The following is a 23,128-nucleotide window of genomic DNA, read 5'->3' as shown; positions in this document are numbered from 1 at the left end:
TAGATATCAGTCGACTGATACTTATATAGATATAAACATGTCTACATATCTACATCTATGTATCTATATACCTACTTCTCTCTATAAATATATATGCTAGAGAGAGGTAGATATATTGATATCGCTATGTAGATATATACATGTATCTATATATAGATTTATATATATTTATAGAGAGAGACAGATATATAGATTTAGATATCTCTCTCTATATAGAGAGATACGTCATATATATATCTTGCCCAGAAAGATAGTTTTTGAATTTTTTCCCCCCAATTTGTATAGGTTAGACTTCTAAATTCTATTTTTTTTCCCACGTTGTTCAAATTGTTTTCCTAAATATCCCTTTACATTTAATTAATAAATGTGGTTGTGTTATTTTATGTTTATAATTACAAATACAAATTTTACAAAGGATGAACATGTTGAATGTTGGGAAGCCGACGCACCCGGAGTGAACCCACACCTACAGGGGGAGACATTTCCCATTGTGCAGTATAGGTTAGACTTCTAAAATGCTATTTTTTTCCCACGTTGTTCAAATTGTTTTCCTAAATATCCCTTTACATTTAATTAATAAATGTGGTTGTGTTATTTTATGTTTATAATTACAAATACAAATTTTACAAAGGATGAACATGTTGAATGTTGGGAAGCCGACGCACCCGGAGTGAACCCACACCTACACGGGGAGACATTACCATAGAGAAGTTCTGTCTTTTAATATTAAAATGTCCAATTAGCAATAACAGCAGCTCTTTTTCCAATTCCCACCAATCACCCAAAATACATGTGGCCCCACCCCCCTTTTAAATCTAATTTACTGTTGATGTCTGCGCTGATAGTTCTTAATGTCCATCTTTGAATTGGCGCCGAGATGTTTGCGTTAAAGCATTTTTAATTCTCCTCCTCAGTGAGATCCTCTTCCTGGGACTCTCTTCTTGTTCCGACATATTCTTTTGTTCTGCTGACTCTTCAGCTGCTTCAGGTTCTGATTCCTGGGGTATCGTTTGGATCTCATCTTTCTTTGATGTAACCTTCATCCGTGGAGGGGGTGTCCTTTGTTCTTCCATCAGGCCGCTCTCCCCTTCTGTGGTACCTACTGGAACCTCACCTGTGACGTCTTCTGAAATAGAGCAAAGTTTGGTCTGTATTTGTTCAGAAACTTTCTCGATGATCTCTGGTTTTGTTTCTGAATCAGGTATTGATGTCTCAGTATTTTTATCATCCTGCTGATCCCCATAGATCCCCGCTCTATTTCAGGGATTTCATCTTCAGTTGCCAGCTCTGAAACTTCCTCTTCAATGTTTTCTACACAAACGTTGTCATTTTTGGCTGTTTCCCATTCAGAGAGAGCTTTCAGTGCTGCCTTTCTCTTGTTTTTATTCTTAATTTTCTTTGATATTTTTTTCAATTCATGATCCCCATTCTTTTGGCTGTCAGAGATCATTGGCTCTTCTGAGATATTTTTGGGGCTATAAATCATTGCTTCAGTCATATGAATGTTATTTTTGACTGCGATTGTCTCATCCACATCTGGTACAGAAGCTTCTTCACTGTTTTTTCCTGAAATGTTGTTCTTGTTGACGTTTTTCAATTCAGAGGCAGCTTTAATTGCTGCCTTTCTTTTGATCCTCCATTTAGCTTTCCTCGATGGTTTTTTCTTGTCTTGCTGGTCCCCATCTGGTTGGTTTACAGAAACAGCTTCTTCCTCACTGATCTGCTGTAATGTAGCGATCTCTGTTTCTTTTCCATGACTCTCATCTTTCAGAGATGAAAGATGAGTACTGAAACTTTTTGTACTTCACTGTTTGGTTCAGAATCTTCTTTACAGACTGTTTCCAATTCAGCTGTTAGATGGACTGGTTCTAATCTATAGCTGGTTTCCAGCACATCGATCTCCGTCTGAGTTGAAATCGTTCGACTGACTGGTTTCAAGGTTTCCAGCACATCGATTTCCGTTTGCGTCGAAATCGTTCGACGGTCTGATTGTAACCGATGGCTGGTTTCTTCTTTGTCCATCTCGTTTGTACCGAAACAGATCGATAATGGACGGTTTTCTGCTGTGGGCGTTCTTGTGAATCCGTCTGAACTTTAACAGAAACCATTGAGTTCTTCCTTTGGTTTCTTTCTGAGACTCTTTTCCTTATTAAATCTTTCTGGTGTCTAAGTTTAGCACTAAGTTGACGATTTGTACCAAACATGTCATCAAGTTGTCTCATTAAAGATTTCTGCATTTTGATGTATTCCATTTCAGTCTCCTTAAATTTTTCAAGACATGTGCACGTTGCTTCACTTTTGTTTTCAGAAGACTGGGGTAAATTCTGATTTTTACTTAAACCCTCTCCTTGAATATTTTCTTCTGTCTGACTATCAGGAACCTCGGTTAAATTCTCAGCAATAAAACTTAAATCTATCCGAGGTTCTGAGTTGGGGAGCACTTTCCAAAATGTCCTCTTTCCACTGCTGGGCAAAGCAGAATGATGACTTTGTTTTTCCGACAGAGGACCGTTAGCGATGTCACTTTCTGTAAAAAACGTTAAATCTATGGAAGCGTCTGGCTCGGGGAAAGATTTCCATATCAGTGGCTTCCTTTTGATCCGCTTAGTTTTTGTTGTCCATTTCTCCCCTTTTTGATCTGTTTTGTCAGAACAAGACTTAGAGGACTTCTCTACCATATCGATTTTTTCCTGCTGACCGGAGATTGATGGTTTTTCGGAAACTTCGGTAATGCCTTCTGTTCCAGTTCCTTCAGCTGAATTGCTTGGTGCTTTGGCGACTGATTCATTTTCATTTTTGTCCTGCTGTCCGATATTTTCAGCAGACTTCTTTGTCTGCTGCTCCAACCAGACTGCAAACGACACCTTCTTCTTCTTGCGCTTGGGTTTCTCGGGGATCTGTAATTCCCTTTCGATGTCGTTGAATGAAGCCTCTTCGATTCTAGGCTGGTCGGACTGCATTGTGACCTTTGTTTGTGTCTGGTTCTAAGATAAATCACTTGTCTAAAACTCAGTACAGATTTCTCGTTAAGTTTGATGTAAATCTCCAAAAGAAAAGTACACCAAACAAGGTTGAAAATCTAACTGTGAACTGCTAAGTCAATTCTCTACACTCTAAGAAATAATCCTGTAAATTTACAGTAACATACTGGCAGCTATAGGTGCCAGAAGTTTACTGTAAATACACAGTAGCTGTACCGTAATTAATCCTGACAGTAGTTTACCGTTTCTTGAAAGAACGGTAAAAGACTGGCTTCTGTAGATGCCAGTTTACCGATCTTTTGAAAGAACGTTAATCTACGTTTTTCTTAAAGAACAAAAAAAAAAAAAAAATACTGGTAGCTACAAACGCCAGCTTTTTTTTTTTTTTTACAGTTCTTTCCAAAAAACAGTTTAAAGAAAAGCTGGCGTCTGTAGATACATTTACCTTTTCAATCCTGTACCTTTTAAAGTGGTGTAGTACTGCAAGTAAATACTGTAATGACGCCAACACACTGCAGATGTGGTACCCTCAACAGGGTTTATTAGAAATCAAAGCGAGTTGCTATTCCTTAGGCTGCAGCTCGCGCCTCTAACAAACCGTTACACTCAACTGAATAGCTTCACTGCTAACACACTGAACTCTCCGCTCTTCTGGTGTTCTGTCAGCTCAGCATCGGTCCTGGTCCTCCCGCTCCCCTGATCCCCCGCCCACATGACAGGTTCATCACATGTGAGTGGAAGTCAGCAGAGTCAGAAAGGGGAACCCCATAACCGTCTACACATAACAGTGATGACAATGCAACTTATAACAAATACATATAACCATATGGACACAAGCAGAACTAAAATACACAATCGTTAAAATACTACGGTGGTCGACAGGTGCAAATGCACAGCAAACACGAGAAAAACAAATGCAACAAAGAAAGGACGCAAACAAAAAAGACATGCAAAAAATATACATAAAAACAAGTATTCCAGACCACTAGAGCTTTGTGTCCGAGTTCAGGGTCTGCATCCTTTCAAGCTTATTCTTTTATGGGCTTGAAAAACGACCCGGTCTACGGAAGAGGGTTCCTGCGAAGGCAAAGAGCATTGCAGAGAAGCTGTAGCCTTCAGCTAGCTGCCTAGCCTCCACCTCGGCGTTATGTTGCTTAGCAACCGTGACACGATTTATACAATGTTTGTAGGCGAGAATGTAGATGTATAAATCTCACATTTCTGCTCGGTTCATCAGTGCATCACCTAATTGCAATATTGCTTCGACGTTTTCGGAGATGTCTGCTCCCGCTGCATTAACACCCAGCTCCGCTTGCCTGCTGCCAGCTGGTCCAGGTTTAGAACACCTGACTCATTTGGGCTTTCCCAAATGACAGTTAAACACAGATATTAAGTCAGGTAACATCTAGTTGTAATATTTTGGTTCACTCAAATACTTCATTTATTCCTGAGCAAACCCTTATCTTATGGAATTTTTTACTAACACAACGGATGCGCGCGCAACCTGACTGCAGAAAAAGTCAGCGAGCTTTTAACTGTCACTTGTTGCCATAGTTACAAACCATTACCTTGTCGTTTTGACGTTAGCTAGCATGTTGTCAGCGTAGCTAGCCTAGGCTACTATGACTATTTAAAATTGAATGATAAAATAAGTTATGCTACTAAATTGACATTAATGAACGGGATTCTATAAATGGATGAGAGTTGTATGGTGGTTAGAATTTTATGCTCTTATTTTGAAGAACGGTATATTTCTTATTCGTGTGCGTTGTGACATACCCCCCTTTCTGTTTCAGTCTATCTGTTTGGGGGGTTTTTTCGGAGAAATTGTTTTATTTTCAAGAATTTTTATGTAGAACTCCGAGAGAAGCGCATTTAAATAACCTTTTTTTTAAGCTGAGTTCACTGTTGTCGGAGAGAAAACTATCAACAGATAGTTTAACAGAAAATGTGTAATTTTATTTCAGTATGTTTATTGTACCTTTTATGTCTTGCCCTTGGCTTTTTTTTATTCATTTATTTTTTATGCCTCGGTTCTCTTGCTGTAGTTTGGGTGCAGGATTCATCTATCAAGGAAATTGTTATGTTTTTTCGACAAAAATCTTTTGTTTTATATTTGTTGAAAATGGACTAATATAACTGTGTTATAATAACTCAATTTAAGAGCTCAGGAAGTCGTCTGAGTAATGTTTGTTGTGATTGGTTCGTTGTAATTTCAAGCTGCCAATAGCCGTTGTTGTTGTTGTAAGAGCACATCTTCAGTGTTAGATGAGCGGAAAGTTGACGAAGTAATCGCTGGAGACCGGCAGCGTGTAATCAACCAATCAATCAAATTTTATTTGTATAGCACATTTCAGCAGCAAGGCATTTCAAAGTGCTTTACATAATTAAAATAAAAACAGCATGTGAGAAAGATAAATGTAAATGAATAAAAGTAAGTTTCGTTAGTATTTAAGCAGGATTTGTATGTCTGTGCAACTTAAATACATATATATGACAATTTAAAGAGTTAATATTATGATAATGTGGTTTGTGGTTTATTTGTGGTCTCTTGCTACCATCGGCTGGACAACTTAGAAATAACTGTTTAGAGCGAGTAAAAATAATAGCTTTTTAAAAATTGTCTTCTGTATTTCTTGTAGACCACTCTAAGCTCTATTAAAGAAAGTTTGGACCTGAAATCTTGTGGTGGCTGTACCTTAAAGAACTAACACTATCCATAAAGGGAGCACAACAATTATAATAAAATATGTAACTGAAAAGAGGCTTTTTACTAACTGGCTTAACTGATGCTAGTTGAAGTAAAAATTGTGTCAAGTGACAATATGTGATAATTTTTCATGTGCTTGAATATGTTGGATGCAGTCAAGTGATGACTTTTAGAAATATTCACAACAGTGATGTGCGGTCTCATCCTGTCTGTACGTACCAATAAAATAAAAAACATGTAATATATGAACTGATTTTTCATAATTTTGCTTATAATGTACAGGTTATTTTTATTGTCACCAACTGTGTGTATAACATGTTTCGTGTGCTGAGGAGCGATCATAAACGGCAGAGAACAGACTTGAGGTGAGGCAGTTCTCTTGCCTCATGGCAGGGGGCGCTCATGAGCGACATTTCCGGATGTGCGACATTTCCATGTGAACAATAACATGCAGGAGCTCTATATTTGTAAATATGATTATAATTAAGTCAGTCCCTCACCAGCTATGAACCTCACTACATGTCACTAGTTGGAAGGTACAGGAGGCCCAAATGAAAATCTGCTTTCGGCCCCAAAAAGGCTTGGACTGCCCCTGCATCACAGCCCCTTAATGTCTTTTCTGATTTGCCTTTCCTCCTCCTGACAGTAAGTCTTGTTGACGGAGCTCAATCGGCGGCGCTGACCCACGGCAAGGTGGGCGTCTCACTCACAGAGGACAGACCAGGGTGACCACATCGTCTTCCTCAGCCCTTCATCCCTTCATCTAGTCTGACATGGCAGACCCCAGCATCACGTCTCCCTCCGGAACGCCCCTGCGCTCCCCCAACGCCCCGCTCACTCTCTCCTTCCCGTTCCCGCGGGAGGGGAACAGGGTGTGGCATGAAGGGAGGGAGCCCCCGCTTCCCCGCGACCTGCCCAGCCCGCTGCCGACCAAACGAAACCGCACCTACTCAGCGTACGTTAGAGAAGTTGACGTTTTCCTCCTTCATGCAGTTTACTAACAAACCCCCACCTAATAGTGGCCGAACGCTGCAGGTTAGCTTAAGGCAAAGTAGCGTTAGCTGTAGCTTGACTCGTCTCTTTAGCTATCTAGAAAAAAAATGGCAACAGTCTTTGTAATAAAAAAAAAATCTATTGAAAAGCCTCGTTGCGTTTGGAGGTGAATAATTTTTGGTACAAAACTTATTAATTAGAAGGATTTTCTATTAAATAAAGCTTTGTAAAAACTTTTATTCCACTGTGCGCTCGTATATTTTACATTACTAGCATGAGCTAAACTGTCTCATTTCCTCTTGTGGCACAGTATCCCAGTAACTTTCACAGCAGGTTAAAGGTCACTGTTTAATTTTTTTTTCCTGGTTTACCCTCCAGGAAAGCAAAACTTTGAACTTTCGCTGATTTAGAAGGGGTTTCCCTCCATTATTAATAATATTTCTGGCAATGAGAACAGATGGGATTCTGTGTTGACATAACAGGAAACCTGTTGGAGAAAAACACATTGGGTCCGGCACCAGGCCCAGACTTTGGAGCAGGCTTAAAGGGGCAGTAACCCTGGGCCACAAGTTTTTAAGGGGTGATCCAAAATGGTTTCTTTCCTTTTTTTTAATGAATGTGTGTTTTGCAGACATTTTACTTTATATAAAATGCCCAAATCATACAAGTTGTATTATTTTAGGGTATTTTTCAATGTAAACAGTATTCAAGTATTTGAAAGTTATGGAGTTATAGTAATACTTTTTGTATATAGCACCTATTTAAGAGTTACAAAGTGTTTTACATTCAAAAAAATCTGTTGGAACAGCATCATAAATTATATATTTCTATCAAATCAATTAAAATGTAGTTGATACAGAGTATCAGAGTCTATGTAAACATAAAAAAACCCTGTGAATAAATAAGCAATGCTAAACCTGGTGAGGGCACAACTGAAGCCTGGTGGCCCGCCAGGCTTTTAATACACTGGGGGGAGACTGGGAGGATTGTGCTCTGTGAAGCTCTGTTCTTCAATAATACTGAATAAGTAACTTATCCTAACTAATTTCATGCTTCTCTCTGTGATTTAATGTCATCCCTTTGTCCGCAGTACGGTCCGCGCTCACTCGGGTCCAGTTTTCAAGGGCACATGCAAGAACTTCTCCAGATCACAAGGCCACGGCTTCATCCAGCCGTTGCATGGCGGAGAAGACATCTTTGTTCACATCTCAGAGTAAGTTAGAAACAGCGGCCAACGGCAAACAGACGCGCTGCGTTAGCTAAATTGCAGGTACCGCCCCACCTGCAGCGCCAGCTCTGGAAATAACCTTTCTCTTTATGCCAAGAAGAGCATCTAATGTTAGAACAGGCACAGCAAATCGTGTACACTCTGCACTTTGTCGTCTCGCTTTCCTAAAATCACTGAGTTGCTCATTTTGCTGAGTCGAAGCATCTTATTTTAAGGGCTAAAGTTGATTTGCTTCTGTAATTTTAGTAAACGATGTTTTGTAAGACACATGGTGAAAAGCTGCATTTAATTTGGAACCTGGATCTGGAAGTGACATCACACCCAAATGATTAAACAGCTACTAATTGTTGTGGAGCTAAAAACCTAAAGCCAGTACCAGCTGACTACAAGCTTTTTATGTGTTAAACTCTAAAAGAAAGATGTTTCGAAACTTATGATTTTATACTGGTTTAATGAGCATAGCATCAGTGGTTTATTTTTTAAACTTTCTCTAATTTTTCACTATTAACATGGGAAAAGTGTTATGGTGTGTGAAATAATCTGACAGTAGAACTAGTACTTTTTAAAATCCACACTAGGGGATTTTTGGCTTAAATCAAGCTCTTGTATACTGCAAAGAAATTACTTGTAAGTTAGTTTTGTCTTATTTCAAGTGTACTGAGATATTTGCAGTAAAAACTAGATAAAAAATATTTTGTGTTTTTGCAGTGTAAACCCACACAAAGAGATTTAGCAGTGTTAAGACAGTACTATGGGTTTTTATTGAGCTTAAAAAACATCATAGGTGCAAATTCAGTGTTTGTTCCTGCAATTTTCCCAATGTTTATAGGGGAGACCTTTGCTGAGACCTTTGACCTCTCAGCTAAAAAAAAAAGAACTTCAGGAGCTTTTCTATTTGATTTTCTTGACTTGGATCTAAAAAAATTAAAATAAATCAGACTTCCCAGTTCATTTAGTTTAAAAATAAACAAACGCAATGTTGTTGTTTTTTTTAAGCTCTAAAAGTGCGTTTTAAAGGAAAACGGCCTTCCCCGCCTCTGTTTGTCTGCGTTGCAGCATCGAGGGCGAGTACGTCCCCGTCGAGGGAGACGAGGTCACGTACAAGGTGTGCCGAGTTCCCCCTAAGAACATTAAGGTGCAGGCAGTGGAGGTGAAGATCATCCACCTCAACCCGGGGACGAAACACGAGACCTGGTCCGGACAGATCATCAGCTCGTAGTCGCCGAGACCCGCTGCCGGAGGACGGCAACCCTCCGGCTCGTGTCAGCGGGGACGGTGGCGGTGCTCCTGGACTTTTTGCTTCGTTTAAAAAAAACAAACAAAAAAAACAGCAACCTCTTTTTAGAAATATATGTTCCTCTACTCTGTCAGTCAGAGCTGATAATGAAATAGTTACTGTTGCAGGCAAGTGATAGATTCTGTTCAAGCTATTCCAACAAATCCTCTTTGTGTTATTTATGTTCAAATTGAAGTGGGGACCATAAATTAACCACACTTACAAGTGCGAGGAGTTTTTTTGTTTGTTTTTGGGTTAGTTTGTTCACAGTTAGTTTAAAAAAAAATAGAAAAAGAAATACTGGGAACATTAATCATGTCCATGGTGCAGACTGCAGTGTGTGTGCATGTGTGTGTGTGTGTGTGTGAGGAGACGATGTGTTTTCAGTTTTACTTCCCCTCTTTGCAGCTGTTTCTCTGCTGCATCAAAGTTTCCAGAGTCACATGTTTGCTGCAGGGGTTTGTCGTGGGATTTATCCCACCCAGTCTGCACTGTTGCTACGTCAGATGTACAAATTTAAAATGGATATATTAAACTCAGAGAACAGCTGATGCAAAAGGAAGCGATGGCAACATTCAGGAATAAGAATGGTTAGTCCTGGAGTACCAGGGAAGCTGTGAGGCTTTTTACATCTCCTCCCATGATGAGATGTCTCATATCTCCTTCCTGGTTTCACATCATCATTATAAAAAAAACCCCAACAAAATATCATGTGACAGACGCAGGAAGGGTCATTTGACCTTGAGCAGACAAACTACTGGCTTTTTATAAACAGTTAAAGAAACATTTCCAAGTCAATGGTGGTTCCTTTATATACATATGAATCTGAAATTAGGTTAAGGACAGTAAAGGAAACAAGATGTTAAGAGAGAAGACATTTTTAGCTATATTTTTGAGAAGGAAAAAAGGACTTTTTGAAAATAAAGTAAAAGTTTAAAAATTCTCAAGTAATCCCAGATCAGTGATGACTTATCCAGGTTGAGCTAAATATTTTAGATTTTGAACAAGCTGTCAAAAGATGTTGTAATTGTCCTTTAGTTTAGTGCAGAATAGGTCATTGTAATGTTTTTCTTTTACATTTCACAATGCAAATGGGACAACCAAGTAAGCAACAGAAAACTATTTAGCAGCAGAAATGTCAACGATATTTTTATTAATTTATTTGTTTTTGAGTACCTGGGCTGCCCCCTGATGGAGTGGCGGCAAGGGCAGAGAGCCATATTGTCCATATAAAAAGCCGCCACTAGTTCAAATAGAAACTGCACACATTCCCATAAAAGTAGATCTACTTCATTGTTCTCTCTGCGTGGATATTTGTGTATGAATTAATATATTTTGTCGTCAGATTATGACACGCTTTGCATTTTGCTGAGTATGAAAGCTACTCGACCTGCCAGTTTGCATCAGATATATCATCACAGCTGTGGGTTTTACTGCCAGTGAGTGAAAATCGTGTGTTTGGGGAAACGTGGTGGCCTGCCTCACCGTGTCATGTGTTAAAGGATCTCAGCATATCGTAGCTACCCAGGTTAAATGGGACACTGCACCTCATTTTCTACTACTGCAAGTTTCCCGCCGTCACGTGTGTCCGTGTCTTTGCCTGAAAAGGTGCTTTTATCACTTCAACTGAGCCTTGAAAAAACATTAAAGTGTGATTTATGATTTGAACTGAAGGTGTGTTTATTCGGAGTCTGAACAAATTCAAGTGTGGTACACCAGAGCTGCTGATGCGATGTTGTGTTTAACTCTTTCTACAACTCAAAATAAGAATTAAATGTTAAAGAAAACATTAAAATAATCGACATATGCAAGCGACAAGAATGTTCTTTTTTGCTATTATGAGAATCTGAACTAAAACAGGAGCAATAAAGCATGAAGATAAGCTGTAGCTACGAGCAAACCCTTTAAAAAGTTATTAGAGGGAAAAGGTGACATCTAGTGGTTGGAAGCTGAATTACATGGTTGGTTTGGCCACCGAAATAAAGGAGAAAACCTGAAAGTTCAAAAAGTAAACACCAAGAGGCAGCAAGGTTTTAAAAAGAGATTTATTACGTTAAATAGTTTGTTTTTCTCCACGAGTGCTTGAAAAACCAACATGCTCGATCTTCCAGTTACTTCCACAGAAGCGTTATAAGGCGACTGTCAGCTTTGTATTTAAAGTCCACTGAAGCCCTTCAGCTTGAAGGAGTGTGTATGGTCAGATTTTTATTTATTTATTTATTTATATTTTTTATGAGTGTTTGTTTGTTCCCAGACCATAAAACATTAGCTATGTACATTCAAAATCTGGTTAAAATCACTTAAAACAGTGGTGGAAAACGAGCATACATGTCATAAAATGCTCTCAAGCTCAGAAATTTGGAGACTTTACTCCGACGGACATTTTATCTGCAGCAAGGTCAACCAATCAGAAAACATCTCGAGGTCTCGCACACTTTTTATGAAAATAATTAAGTGCAGATAAAGACTGATCAAACTTTTTTTTTTTGCCTTGGAAGCTGACATAGTGACACGGTCACAGCAGCTCAATTCACTGGTTGAGATGAATTCCCACTTTCATTTCCAAACATCCAGACTGTGCAAAAGTCATGAAACACTGCTTATGTCATCAGATAATTCCCTAATCAGGAGTTTATAATGTGTTCAAATGGTCTTCTAAAATTGTTTTAGCGTCTATCAACATTTTCAAATCTATTTAAGTTATTCAGGCAAATGTATGCAAACAGAAAACAGGTACAGAAATGATATATTTTTTGACATTTGTATAAATGTGTCTCTGGAACGTTTCCAGCCTTCAGCTTTGTTAATGAAAGACTCAAAACCATTAAAAAGATTAAAATAAAAACAGGACCCTATGATGCAACATGCAGCTGAGATACAAAAGGACTTACTGAACACAATTTGGACGGTATTTTTAAAAGGTGAAAGCTGAGAGGTGGTTCTATTGAGAGTCTATGAGCAGTAATCATCTTACATGCTGTAGATAGCTCCTAAACAATTTTTTTGCTAACGTCTAGTCAAACTTGGAATAACTTTGGATGGCCACTGAAATCAAATTAACACACCAATACGTAAAAATGACATTTCGTATGTTAAGATATTGACTGTTCACAACCACTCAACAGAACTCTGATTAAAAAAAACAACCTAAATCTTCCCTTTTAAATCTGCTGATTGTTCCCTCAAATGCATTTAAAGGAATTCATATTCACTTCAGGACCCTTGAGAAGTGGATGTAAATATTTGACACCAGATAGTTAAACGGTTAACATATTAAAACGGATCCAGTTTAAAAATTAAAGCAGCTGGAATGTCGTGTCCCTTTGGTACATCCTAAACTTTAAATGTAGAAAGATCCTTGTTTTGAAGAAGTTAATAACCAAAAACCAAAGAGAAATCACGTTGCAGTCTCCTCCGTCCCGCTCTCGTACTGCGGTGAGTTTGTCGATAACTATTATCTCTCATTAGTGCAAAAATATCGCTTCATACCCAAAGTCGTCTGGAAGATAAACATCCCTGTTCATTTTGGGTTCATTTCAAGGTTACATGCTTCTCATCCCAGCAGTCAAATGTAGTTTTTGGCACAGTACTTAAAACAACAATGCTCACTTCAATATCTGCTGCCTTTAAATAAAAACCCTCCTCCTGCCTTTCATTCATATATTAAACTAACATTATCAACAAGGAGACGTCGGTAGCGGTGCCACTCAGCAGTTCATTAGAAGCCTGCACTCGATGTTCCTGCTGCTGTCCAGTTCTGGGGGGGTTTTGGCCGAAGGTATGGCGATGAGGCGCGGCGACGAGTCGAAGAAAAGTTCGCGGCAGAGCCGAACCGTGTTCTCGGGTGAGTAGACGGTGAAGCCGATCGTCCTCGGGTCGTTGAAGATTTCGTAGTCGTTTCCTCCCTGGAAACAGGAGTGGCGTCATCATAATCGCATCACATCTGAGTTCATGTGGTTGGGTTTCCTTCTCATGACGAAAACCAACCACCAGGTCAGACATCCCAGAACAAATGAAGGCTTTATTCTCTGAGTCTGAGGTTTTTACCCCTCAGCATGTTCATCCTCTCATGAGATCACAGTGACAAACAAAGAGAAGCTCTTTGTTTACACGACTCTCAAAATGTTTTAATTGTTCTTAAAGGGACAGTGTTATGTAAAATTAACCTTTTTGAGCTTTACATCATATTCCCTGCAGAGTTTCCTTGATTCTTTCATGTCTGTTTGAGAAATCCTTTAATCTCCATGGCAACTGTTCAGCTGTACAAAACGCCTTCAGGGACGTAGCACCGCCTTCAACACACAGCTCCTCCCCAGAGCTGCAGTTTCTTCCCCATTCAGCTCCTTCAGACTAGCCAGCAGCAATTAGCAAACATCTGGAGGAGCTGAGCATCAGCTGAGCTCATTATAGCAGCTACTTTTCAGAGGAACGCTGGTAAAAACGTTGTTAAAGGGTTAATAATAGAGGAGCCATGTTGTGATGACTTCCTGAAGGTGGAGTTTCAGAAAGAGCAGGAATTTCTTAAAGAGACAGAGACCCAATTTCAAGGCCTTAAATTACAAAGTCAAATTTATTTTAAGCCATGTTTGATATATGCAGCAGTTTTATAACTGGCACTATATGCCTGGAAAACACATCATACTTTAAACTTTCTCATCTTGATTTTGTGGAATATTTTCACATAACATAGTGCATAACTTAGACATAAAAAGAAAAGGACAAATAATTTAGATTTTTTTTGTGTGTGTGTTTTTTTTTTTCTATTTTGCTGCAGCCTAATTTACACTGATACCCTAAAATAAAACACAACACATAAATCATGTATGTTCTTCTTTTATCTGTCAGACTAAATCCTGGTGAAATGGGTAAAGTGACAAAAAGTGAATAATTGACCAAATTTTTCTTCCATTTATTGGAATAACACCAACAGAAATGTGACCCATGACCTCTCAGGAGACACTGAGGTCAGATTGCTCAAATGCTGCTGCATTCGTTCAGCAGTCTGACATGAATGAGCCTTCAGCTAAACCCAGGAGCTGCTTTAAAAACGGCAGGACTTCAGGCTGTCACAGGCCAGTCGATCTGAAGCAAAGATTGGGCAACAAACCACGTAAAGTAAAAACTTGCAGCTATTCGTGCAAATTAAAGGTGGAGGAAGGTTTACGTAAGTTTCCAAGGTAACAAATAATGAACTTTGGAGAGTCACATTAACGAGTCAAACTTTCAAATTTGTGCTTTGAAAGTTTGACAAAACTCCTTGTGTGCTTCCCCCACTAAGCTGAGTATCAGTCAGATTTCTCAGGTCCACACTGTGAAAAATCTGTATTATTGGCCGGAGTGACGTGTTCTTGTTGGTTTAATTTGGGTTTTTCCCAAGACATTTTAAGTGTTTTTCACATTTTACAATGATGAAAAAGAAACTCTTTGCTGCTGCAGTGCCATGTGACCGGCTCTGCGCTCGTATATATCCTGGGAGTGGTGCACAGAGAGCAGCTGAGACACTGGTCGTAAATTTTATGGTGTTCAAACCAGAGCGATACATTCATCAGACAGAGGGGCAGCTTTTACTTTAAGTTTCATTTGCACATAAGAGTGAGGAGGCGTGCTAATGTTAGACTGGAAGTTCAGCAACCGTCCTGGGATTTTATTTATTGGTTCAAGTTTGGTGACAGAGGGTCACTCCTCTCATTTTGCCCTCCTGCTGGTCGTAAACGCCAACGTTTTATGTTGACGTCGGTAAAGGAAATGTTCTTACTTCTGAGGTTTCGTTGCCAAAGAAGTAGATGGCGTCCAGGCCTTCGTTCTCCAGCAGGTCTAAGCACAGCCGCTTGTCCCAGCCCTCAGGGAAAACATCGAAACTGATGAGCCCACCTGAAACGAGACGAGCAGCGACACACCTGTCAACGTTATCATAACGACGTCAATGGCTCCAGGACAATCCAAACCCAAAATTAATATGGAAATATTTATTCCAATTGAATTTCTCAAAACTGCTGCATATACATTTATTTGTAGTTAAATATGTTTAATAAGAGCAAAACTCTTACAGATAAATTGAATTGAATCATAAAATATTTTCTGAAACCTTTCATATTAAACTCTTTTTCAATTGATTGTGGTTCTGATCCCAGTTTGGTCCAATTGGACGATTTTGACCCCATAAGTCCATGAGACCTCCTGCTGGTAGATATTATTTATTGGCCTTATGTAACAATATTTCATTTCAGTAGATTATAAATTGAATTGAAACTTGTTATGAATTAGCGTGCAGTAAAATAAGAATAAAGGCTGATATTAATTGTCATAAAACGTCTGCAGTCATAAAACTTGGAGTCAGAAATGGTGGAGCAGCATCAAACATCCAGCTCAACAGAATAAGACAAAAAAGGAAAACAATGTTTGAACTTCCTTTAATATACAAGTACATTTGCATAATGTATTTTAATATACAATTGGGCCAAAACTATTCATAACAATTAGAATAAATGTAAGATTTAAACTAATTTAAATTTAAATTTAATAATTTAGATTTAAAGTAGTTTTCAATCAACCAGGACTGTAAACTGACCAGCTGTTTTTTTTTTGTTTTTTTTTTTAGTTTCCACTGATGCTTCAGCTTTGCCTGTTGGTCAAACAGGCAAAGCTGTTTGATTTAAACTTTAACTTTAAATCAATGAATACTTTTTAGACTAACTTGCTGATTTTATTTACTTACTCATTACCTGAGTTTCTCCTCTGTGCGTCTGGTGTGAATACTTTCTAGCACGGTGGCAAAACCTGAAACTGCTGCTGCGTAAGTTACTCAACAGGTTGTTGCTAGGTAACCAAAGAGTGAGTGAGTTGCTAGGCAACCAGAGAGCAATGAGTTATTTGATTAGTTGGTTGTGTGAAAGGTTGAGCAGATAAAGCCTTTCCTCATTTCCCAGAATGCTGTGCGGTTCTGGATTGGAGTTCAGTGACTATTCCATATATTGAATATTGTATTTATTGATATTAATCAAGTGTTTATCACCATATATACAGTTGTTGATTAGTATTGCAGCCCTCCTTTCAAGAGTTACATTTATTAAAATATATTACTGACATAGAGAAAGAGAATCATCACTTTAATCACATCCAGTTTAAACCAGTAAATAATTTAACAAAGGAAAATAAAACTTAAACTTCAACCCATCGACAGAAGCAGGAGAACTTGTTGCCTGAGAGAAAATCGGATGAAGACACAAAACATCACTAGGTTATAATTTTTTTTTTTTTTTTGTTTTCACCAAGACTGCAGAACATTTCCTGTAATTAAAACCATAATAGTCTGAAATGATCCGTCTCTGCTGAGCTTCAACTCACATGACCCTGGGCTGTGAGATGAGGGCAGAGCAAAACAAAACAGAGAGAAATCTGCCTGACGACCTTCGGCACACATTGTTCTCTCCAACCTAAGCGACTTTTCCACGTCTTGCCTCCAGAAATCGGCCAATTAGGAGGCTCTGTCCTCTCACACCCTCATTACGGCTCTGACACAAACACCTTCACGCCCAGAAGACAAACAACTCAGAGCTCCAGCTTAACTTTGAGCCTGCATGTTTTAAGAAACACCGAAAGCTCAGATTGTTGGCTGAACTGAATTACTTAATGTAGAATCCCTCCAGAGGAGGAAGCTGATGCCTGGAAACACTGATTAGCTCGTCTGTCTAGGTGCAGACTGGGCAGCGTCGGGTTATGTAACACCTGCAGCTCCTATCAGCTGATGAGGGCGCAGATGAACTGTAAGGAAAAGCAAACAAATAAACCTTCTGGACCCGCCAAGCTGTTTTTACTGCGTTAGAGTCAACAGCGTAAAGATTCAGGTTCCGGCGTTCCCCTCTGATTTCACACCCCAGGAGCCCCAACATTCAGCAGGTGGGCTCTCGAGGAAACCGAACGGGCCGGTTCTTGTTGGTGTGAAGCAAGAGCGGCCCTAACGCGTCACCAGGCAAACATCTAGTACCTTCTGCTGCGGTGTGTCGTCAACAGAGCGAAGGAACAGCGTGTGTGTCTAATAGTTAACCAGCACAAAGGTTCAGCATGAACCAAAGGTGGGCCAGCAGAGGGGCGGAGGGGTGGAGGGCGGTCTCTTGTTTTTTTATCAATAGATAAGAAGCAACAAACAGACAGAAATGCTGTAAAAGTGGTTTGGCACCGAGCCGAACCATCATAAACAGACGCAATTAAGTTTGCCTTTCTTCCTGACAGAGTGTCGCCAGAGACAAGATGTTCTGTTTTCCCTTTTGCCTGCCTTCCTGCACGGATGCAGAGAGGGATCCGAGGCGACGGGAACAGGATTCGCCTCGTTCGATTCTCTCACCTTTGGTGAAGCGGAGCCCCTTTCCAGCAAACTCCTTTTTCAGGGCAGCAACAAACTTCTCCCGGATCTTCTCCCTCTGAGAAACAAGAAACAGGTTAAAGACTTTGGGCTGAAAAAAAAAAAAAAAAAAAAGACAGAAACGGTGGCTTGCTTTTGTTATTAACCTCATTTACTCTGATACCACTTAAAAAGCTTCCAAAGTGACCTAATCAGTAAATAAAATCTGTTCCCTTGTGTTGTTTATTCTGAGTTCACTGCAAAAACACAAAATCTAACCAAGCATTTTGGCCTAGTTTCTAGTGCAAATAGAAACTATTTGCACTAGAAACTAGTACAAATAGTTTCTAGTGCAAAACTAGTTTTGTTTTATTTTATTTGAAATAAAACAAAACTGACCTACACTAACTTCACACCACGATATACGAGCTTAATAATTCATAAACATTGATGAAAGTGAAGTTAAATAATCTGCCAGTGGATTAAAACATTTTCAGGTTTTAGCCACAATCTAATGGTCTTCAGTAGAGAGTAATTTATTTAAGTAGGAATCCATATTTGTTTTAATTAAACCCAGTTTGGCTTAATTACTTTTCAGATTCAGATTCATCCAGCTCATAATGACAAGTTTTCTACCTGAGAGAGGCCACTGATCGCACTCAGTCGGCACTTTACCCATCTTAAAAAGTGTTTATAATTTTATGCGATGCTAAAGGTTTACCGTTTCTTCGTGGCGACATTATTGAGCTGCGATCCCTGACATAAGAGGCCTGTTTCTCCCACCGGAGCGTTTCTGTTTTTAACGGAGCGCCGCCTGAAGGGACTCGACCTCTCTGGGAAGCTCGTTTTAGACTCATTTTTACCTAATTAACCTAGTTAGTGACGAGTTCTTCCTCTGGGTTTTTTTTTTGCACGTAGCTAAAATACCCAATTTTTGAGGTGAAACACGTCGAAAACATGCCAAACTAATTTAAATGTAACTAAATGTCTTTCTCTTTCTGAAAATAGAGGAAGATTACAGAATATAATCTTCCTGCTAAACTTCTCCTCTGCTGATACTTAGTTCCTTTATTTAGCCAGACTCTGTCAACCAATCTGTTAGGTTGTGTTGACGGGTCAATGATTGACCTTTCTTTGTCTGTTTAACGACTTAAAAAGAGAAACAAAGAGGTCCTTTTGGTAAAAAACAAATGTCTGCTTTGCTCCATCCTGTCTGCCTTCAGATTGAATCATCCTCTTCTTTTGCACAGCAGAGGCGATTTCGTAACTTTTCCAGGCGAACAGTGTTTACCTTGTCTATTTCTGAAAATTCGATCCTCTCCTCCAGGGTGCAGCTGCGACCGATGGGCGAAATGTTAATCATCCCGTTCCTGAACTCGATAAACGTTCCCCTGCGGGAAGAAAACGACGTGTGATTCAATGCTTTTAATTCTGATCCATCTCTCAGTCTTCTGTCACGAAAGTGTAAAGGAATAAAAACATTCACTTGAAATAAAGAAACCTGGCGAACGAACCTTTTCTTTGGCAGCTTAATGAGCCCCATGTACCGCAGGCAGAAGTTGATCAGATCCTGCAGCAGCTCCTCTCCCAGATGGTTCTGGATCGCCTGCAGGAGCAAAAAACGCATTTAATATGGCTTTAATATAATCGTACTAAATTACCATTATTATTAAAGAGAAAAATGCTTTCCAGCATAATAAACTGGGGATTTCCGGCTTTGTTCTCACAGAAAATATGAACTCTCTTACGTGCTTTGAGAGCAGTTTCCCGTCTTTATATTGAACTGTCCCGTTCTCAGCAAACACATAGTCAAACTTGTGAATCACTGAAAGAGAAAACACACAAAACGAGGCTAAATGTGATCGTCATAACTCAAAGAGTTCTTGTTTTTAAATTGAGAACAGTAAGAATAAGAAAATGAAGTAGCATTTTACGCTGTTATCAGATTATACTGCATATAAAAAGGCTGGAAGAGTTTTAGTCAGTCTAAAATCTCTTCTTCCTTTCATCTGAGTTATCAACGGTTTGATTTACTTTAGAAACTGATTTTATCGCTGTAACCTAAAAGAAAAAAAAAGAATCTGAAATCAGAAGATTACTGCTAAACAGTAAAAGCAAATGCTGTTGGAAAACAGATTAAGACAGTTATTTATTCATCTAGGCTCCAAGCAGCAATTTAAAAATATATTTAATAAAAATGTTCATTAAGAAGAAGGGAAACAGTGGAGATAATAATAGTATAAAATCCCCTGGAAAACTTCCAGAACCACTTAAAGCCTGTTCCTGGAGTCGTATGCCAGTGGTACTGAGTGCAAAATTTGCAGAATATTTCAAGATTAAAACTTCAACTGAAAAGTACTCAGAGAGAGTAAAGCAAAGAGGAAAGAGTTCATGTTATGTGGGAATGAGAAACGATGAACTTGTCATCACACTTTCATCTTCTCTGGGTTGAAGAGGAAATGTCAAACAGCCAAGAAAAGGTAATAAGAAAACAAAGTAAGATTTGCTGGCTTTGGACCAACACATGTCGCCTCTAAGACAACCTGTTTACCAGGTAGAGCCTGCAAAACATCAAACCTCCTCACTGTTTGCTCTACATGCACACGACTCTTTGGCGGTGACTGCGCATAAACAACAGCTGGACACCAAACACACTCAAAAGTGTAAAGAAAATGAACTGTTGCACTGATTATTTTAGCTTTTAGCATTTTAAATATGCACCTAAATGCGCCACCTTGGTGTTTTTTGTGGGTAGAGACACCACCAGCTGCAAATGGGCGCCAAGAACAGCCTCACCTTTAACACACTTGGACGTGAAGCCACATTGTGTTCTAACTTGGCACAAAGCGTCTGCATTCCAGCTGTAGACTAATATTTACAGACAGACAAGCTATCAGCTGTCGGTGCAGCTACGTGTTCCCTGCTCAGCGTGACGGTGTGTTTTGGAAACAGCTTCAGGAGTCACGAGTTGGGAAACCGAAGCATGAGGGGGTCAGATGGACGACCGCATGAGAACTGATTTAAGTGTGGCTGGGTGTGTTGCTGCACTGCATTTCAGGATGGAAGCTAATGAATCAGACGAGCAGGTCCTGCAGAGGATAGTGAGGGGAGCGGAAAAGTTGCTCGCCCACATCAAGAACGGAAACACCAAGCAGTTAAAATGTTGAACTGATGTTGAGATCACTTTTTTTTTTTTTTATCACTTAAATCATTGATCTTCCACACTGATCGTCTTTCTTTCTGTGTTGTTTGTGGCGACGAAACGATTCCCAGTTTTACTGATTCCCGATTTCAGCCATCGAAAATCTAAATCATCATGAAAATCCAGGTCAACTGGAACAAAAACACTTTTATTAACTAAATTACTATATGTACATCTGGGTTTTTTTTTATATTGCACATTCTTATTAAGAAGCAACAGGCGTTAAAATGTATAAAATCTATCAGTAAAGCTCTTTTTATGTTTCAAAAGGCTTTTTGAAGATGTTCGGTAAATTTTAGCCGTGTTTAACGTGCTGCTAACATCTCTGATTTCTAAATATACCAGCATTGTGTCTGTTGTCTGCTTATTTTCAGTATGGACACCTAAAATAATATATGACTTGTTAAAATTAATTTATTAAAACTTGCTTATTCTGCTTCATGTTGTTTCTTTCTTAAATTGCGCATTGATATATTGACATATGCCTTTCATAGTTTTATAGTTTTTATTTTATTGTTTCTATTTCTTGTTCGATGACTTTGAGTGCTTTAAAAAGACAGCTTCAAATCAAATGTATTATTCTTATTATTATTATCGGAAGAAGTACTAAATAAGAGCTGCAATCATAAATTGTGCAATCTGTCGGCCACATAAAATATTTTGAGAATCTTGTTTGCTGAGTGCGTTGCTTTTTTGGACTTCAGACTGTAATTACTGTGCTATATCAGTTATTACGATTACGAATTAATTTCTAATGGCTGAAAGCAACTACTTTGAATAATAACATCATATAACATTGACAATGACATTTTTAACATAATTCTGGTATCTGTAATTCATTTAGCTACAGTAATAATGACACAAGTTGTTGAAGTCTTTCACAACAAATAGCATAAATAACTGTGTGCTGTAAGTGAATATATATATATAAAAAAGAGGATCTGATCTAATTGATTTATCTCTGTTTCTCTGGGTTTCAGGTCGTTTTCTTTCTCTGTTCTCCTAACTCCTCTCCTCAGACTGACTCCCAGTTTCACAGAGTTTGCAGCAGGAGGCTCGAGTTGATGTGCTGAAACCTACAAGAACAAAACGCGGTTGGAACAGGAAGCGGCCTGCTCACCGTCGTCTCCTTCCCCGAGCTGCTCGGCTATCTTCGGGTAGTCCGACCCTCCCACGATGCCGATCTTCACTTTCCTCCGCAGACTCTGGAAGAACTCGTCCAGCTTCGGGTCGATTTTCTGCAGATTACAAAAACATGTACTTTTTAGTGTTTTTTATTTTTATTCGCCAGCAACATCTATTATCTGATAACAGATGTTCCTTTCGGAGTGTACACTGCTGAGAGCAAAAAAAAAAACAACAACTAAATCTTAGTCATTGAAGTATCATAACATTGTGATAACATGACTGTAAAGTTTCATGTTGTGACTGTTGGAGGTGTGAACTGTGCAGACACACAAACACATTAAGCAATCGCTCTAGATAAGCCCCAACGCAACAACCAGCACTTTATTATTACTAAATCTGCACACATGCATTATTTTTCAATGGAAACCAAGAATATTAACAGCAAGCCAATGGAAGAGTCGAATAAACAAGAGTTGCGTGAAGTGACAATATACAATTTTAAGCAGCTCGATGCGCCGTGTTAACTCTGGAGGAAGCAGCATAAAAACGTCTTCAGACTGTATGAATGAGGACGTGATGCCGTGAGGACACAGTGTGCTCTCCTCAGAGTGGGAGGCAAAGGATGCAGCCGGAGAGAGAGCAGCAGCAGAGGAGGATGGAGCTGCTGCTGCTGCTGCTGCTGCTGTAAGAAGAAAGAAAGACGCTTCTATTGACAGGCAAACACCAACAATAGGATGCTTGTTGGATGGATGGGAGCTTACTTCTCTCGGCGGTGTCAGTGTGCCGTCCACGTCAAACAGACACAGGATGTTTCGCTGTGAGGAAAAGCCGTTTAAAGTCTCCATTTCTGGGCGGCTCGCCCCGCTGTTTTCTTCTCTAAAGATATAAGTTATAAGTGGGAGGTTCAGTCTCGAGCTTCTCGTATAATTTCACGTGAGGAGAAACTACATGCTGGTGTCCAGAAGTACTCTGAAAGACAGACTCAAACTGGAAGCTTAAGGTCGATATTTGTCGTCCTGTCCGAGCTGGAAGCGGCGTCCCGGTCCTTCGGTTCTGGTTCGGGTCGGTTTGGCTCAGGGTGACAGCGAGGTTTCCACTTCAGCGTGCAGTACGTGCTGTTTCCTCCGCTGCGCTGTACCACACCGGAGCCCATTCACAGCCTGGCAGTGACGTAGAGAGTGGGCGGGGCAACAGGCGGCTGACCTTTCACCTGCAAGGATGAGTTCAAGTGAGAAAGTAAACAAACAACAAAGGAGAAAGGATATTATATTA

General features: G+C 39.4%; 3 protein-coding genes across 3 annotated transcripts in view; 2 read left to right on the top strand and 1 right to left on the bottom strand.

Moving 5' to 3' along the window:
- The window catches only part of csdc2b (cold shock domain containing C2, RNA binding b), a 16,835-nt gene extending 5,979 nt beyond the window's left edge, over positions 1-10,856 (top strand). The window contains exons 2-4 of the mRNA XM_007574331.2: positions 6,338-6,646; positions 7,775-7,897; positions 8,969-10,856. Of these exons, the coding sequence (XP_007574393.1) occupies positions 6,465-6,646; positions 7,775-7,897; positions 8,969-9,131 (468 nt within the window). The 5' untranslated portion in view covers positions 6,338-6,464 and the 3' untranslated portion in view covers positions 9,132-10,856. The remainder of the gene's footprint in view (positions 1-6,337; positions 6,647-7,774; positions 7,898-8,968) is intronic.
- A 359-nt stretch (positions 10,857-11,215) lies between these two features.
- On the bottom strand, positions 11,216-22,996 carry pmm1 (phosphomannomutase 1). The gene is made up of 8 exons (XM_007574330.2): positions 22,618-22,996; positions 21,849-21,966; positions 19,275-19,351; positions 19,041-19,132; positions 18,818-18,917; positions 17,530-17,605; positions 14,944-15,059; positions 11,216-13,093 (listed from the first exon to the last, which is right to left on the bottom strand). Exons 1-8 carry the CDS (start codon positions 22,699-22,701, stop codon positions 12,896-12,898), a joined length of 861 nt encoding a protein of 286 aa, XP_007574392.1. The 5' UTR covers positions 22,702-22,996; the 3' UTR covers positions 11,216-12,895.
- A 7-nt stretch (positions 22,997-23,003) lies between these two features.
- Positions 23,004-23,128, top strand: part of gucy2ca (guanylate cyclase 2Ca) — a 20,037-nt gene continuing 19,912 nt past the window's right edge. Inside the window, exon 1 of the mRNA XM_016661920.1 lies at positions 23,004-23,092. The gene's annotated coding sequence lies outside the window, so the exon portion shown is untranslated. The remainder of the gene's footprint in view (positions 23,093-23,128) is intronic.

Source organism: Poecilia formosa, unplaced genomic scaffold (assembly GCF_000485575.1).
Source record: "Poecilia formosa unplaced genomic scaffold, Poecilia_formosa-5.1.2 Scaffold350, whole genome shotgun sequence".
NCBI lineage: Eukaryota > Metazoa > Chordata > Actinopteri > Cyprinodontiformes > Poeciliidae > Poecilia > Poecilia formosa.
Note: the sequence above shows the minus strand (reverse complement) of the source record. Positions and strands in the feature narration are given on the sequence as shown.

Bases quoted from the DNA above. Each gene is read 5' to 3' on its own strand.
- pmm1 (XM_007574330.2), bottom strand. From the start codon at position 22,701: ATGGAGACTTTAAACGGCTTTTCCTCACAGCGAAACATCCTGTGTCTG. The intron at 19,352-21,848 runs GTGAGCAGGCCG...TTTCTCTTTCAG, and splicing joins GCTCGGGGAAGGAGACGACG to TGATTCACAAGTTTGACTAT. The intron at 13,094-14,943 runs GTAAGAACATTT...TCCTGTTTCCAG, and splicing joins TTGGCAACGAAACCTCAGAA to GGAGGAAACGACTACGAAAT.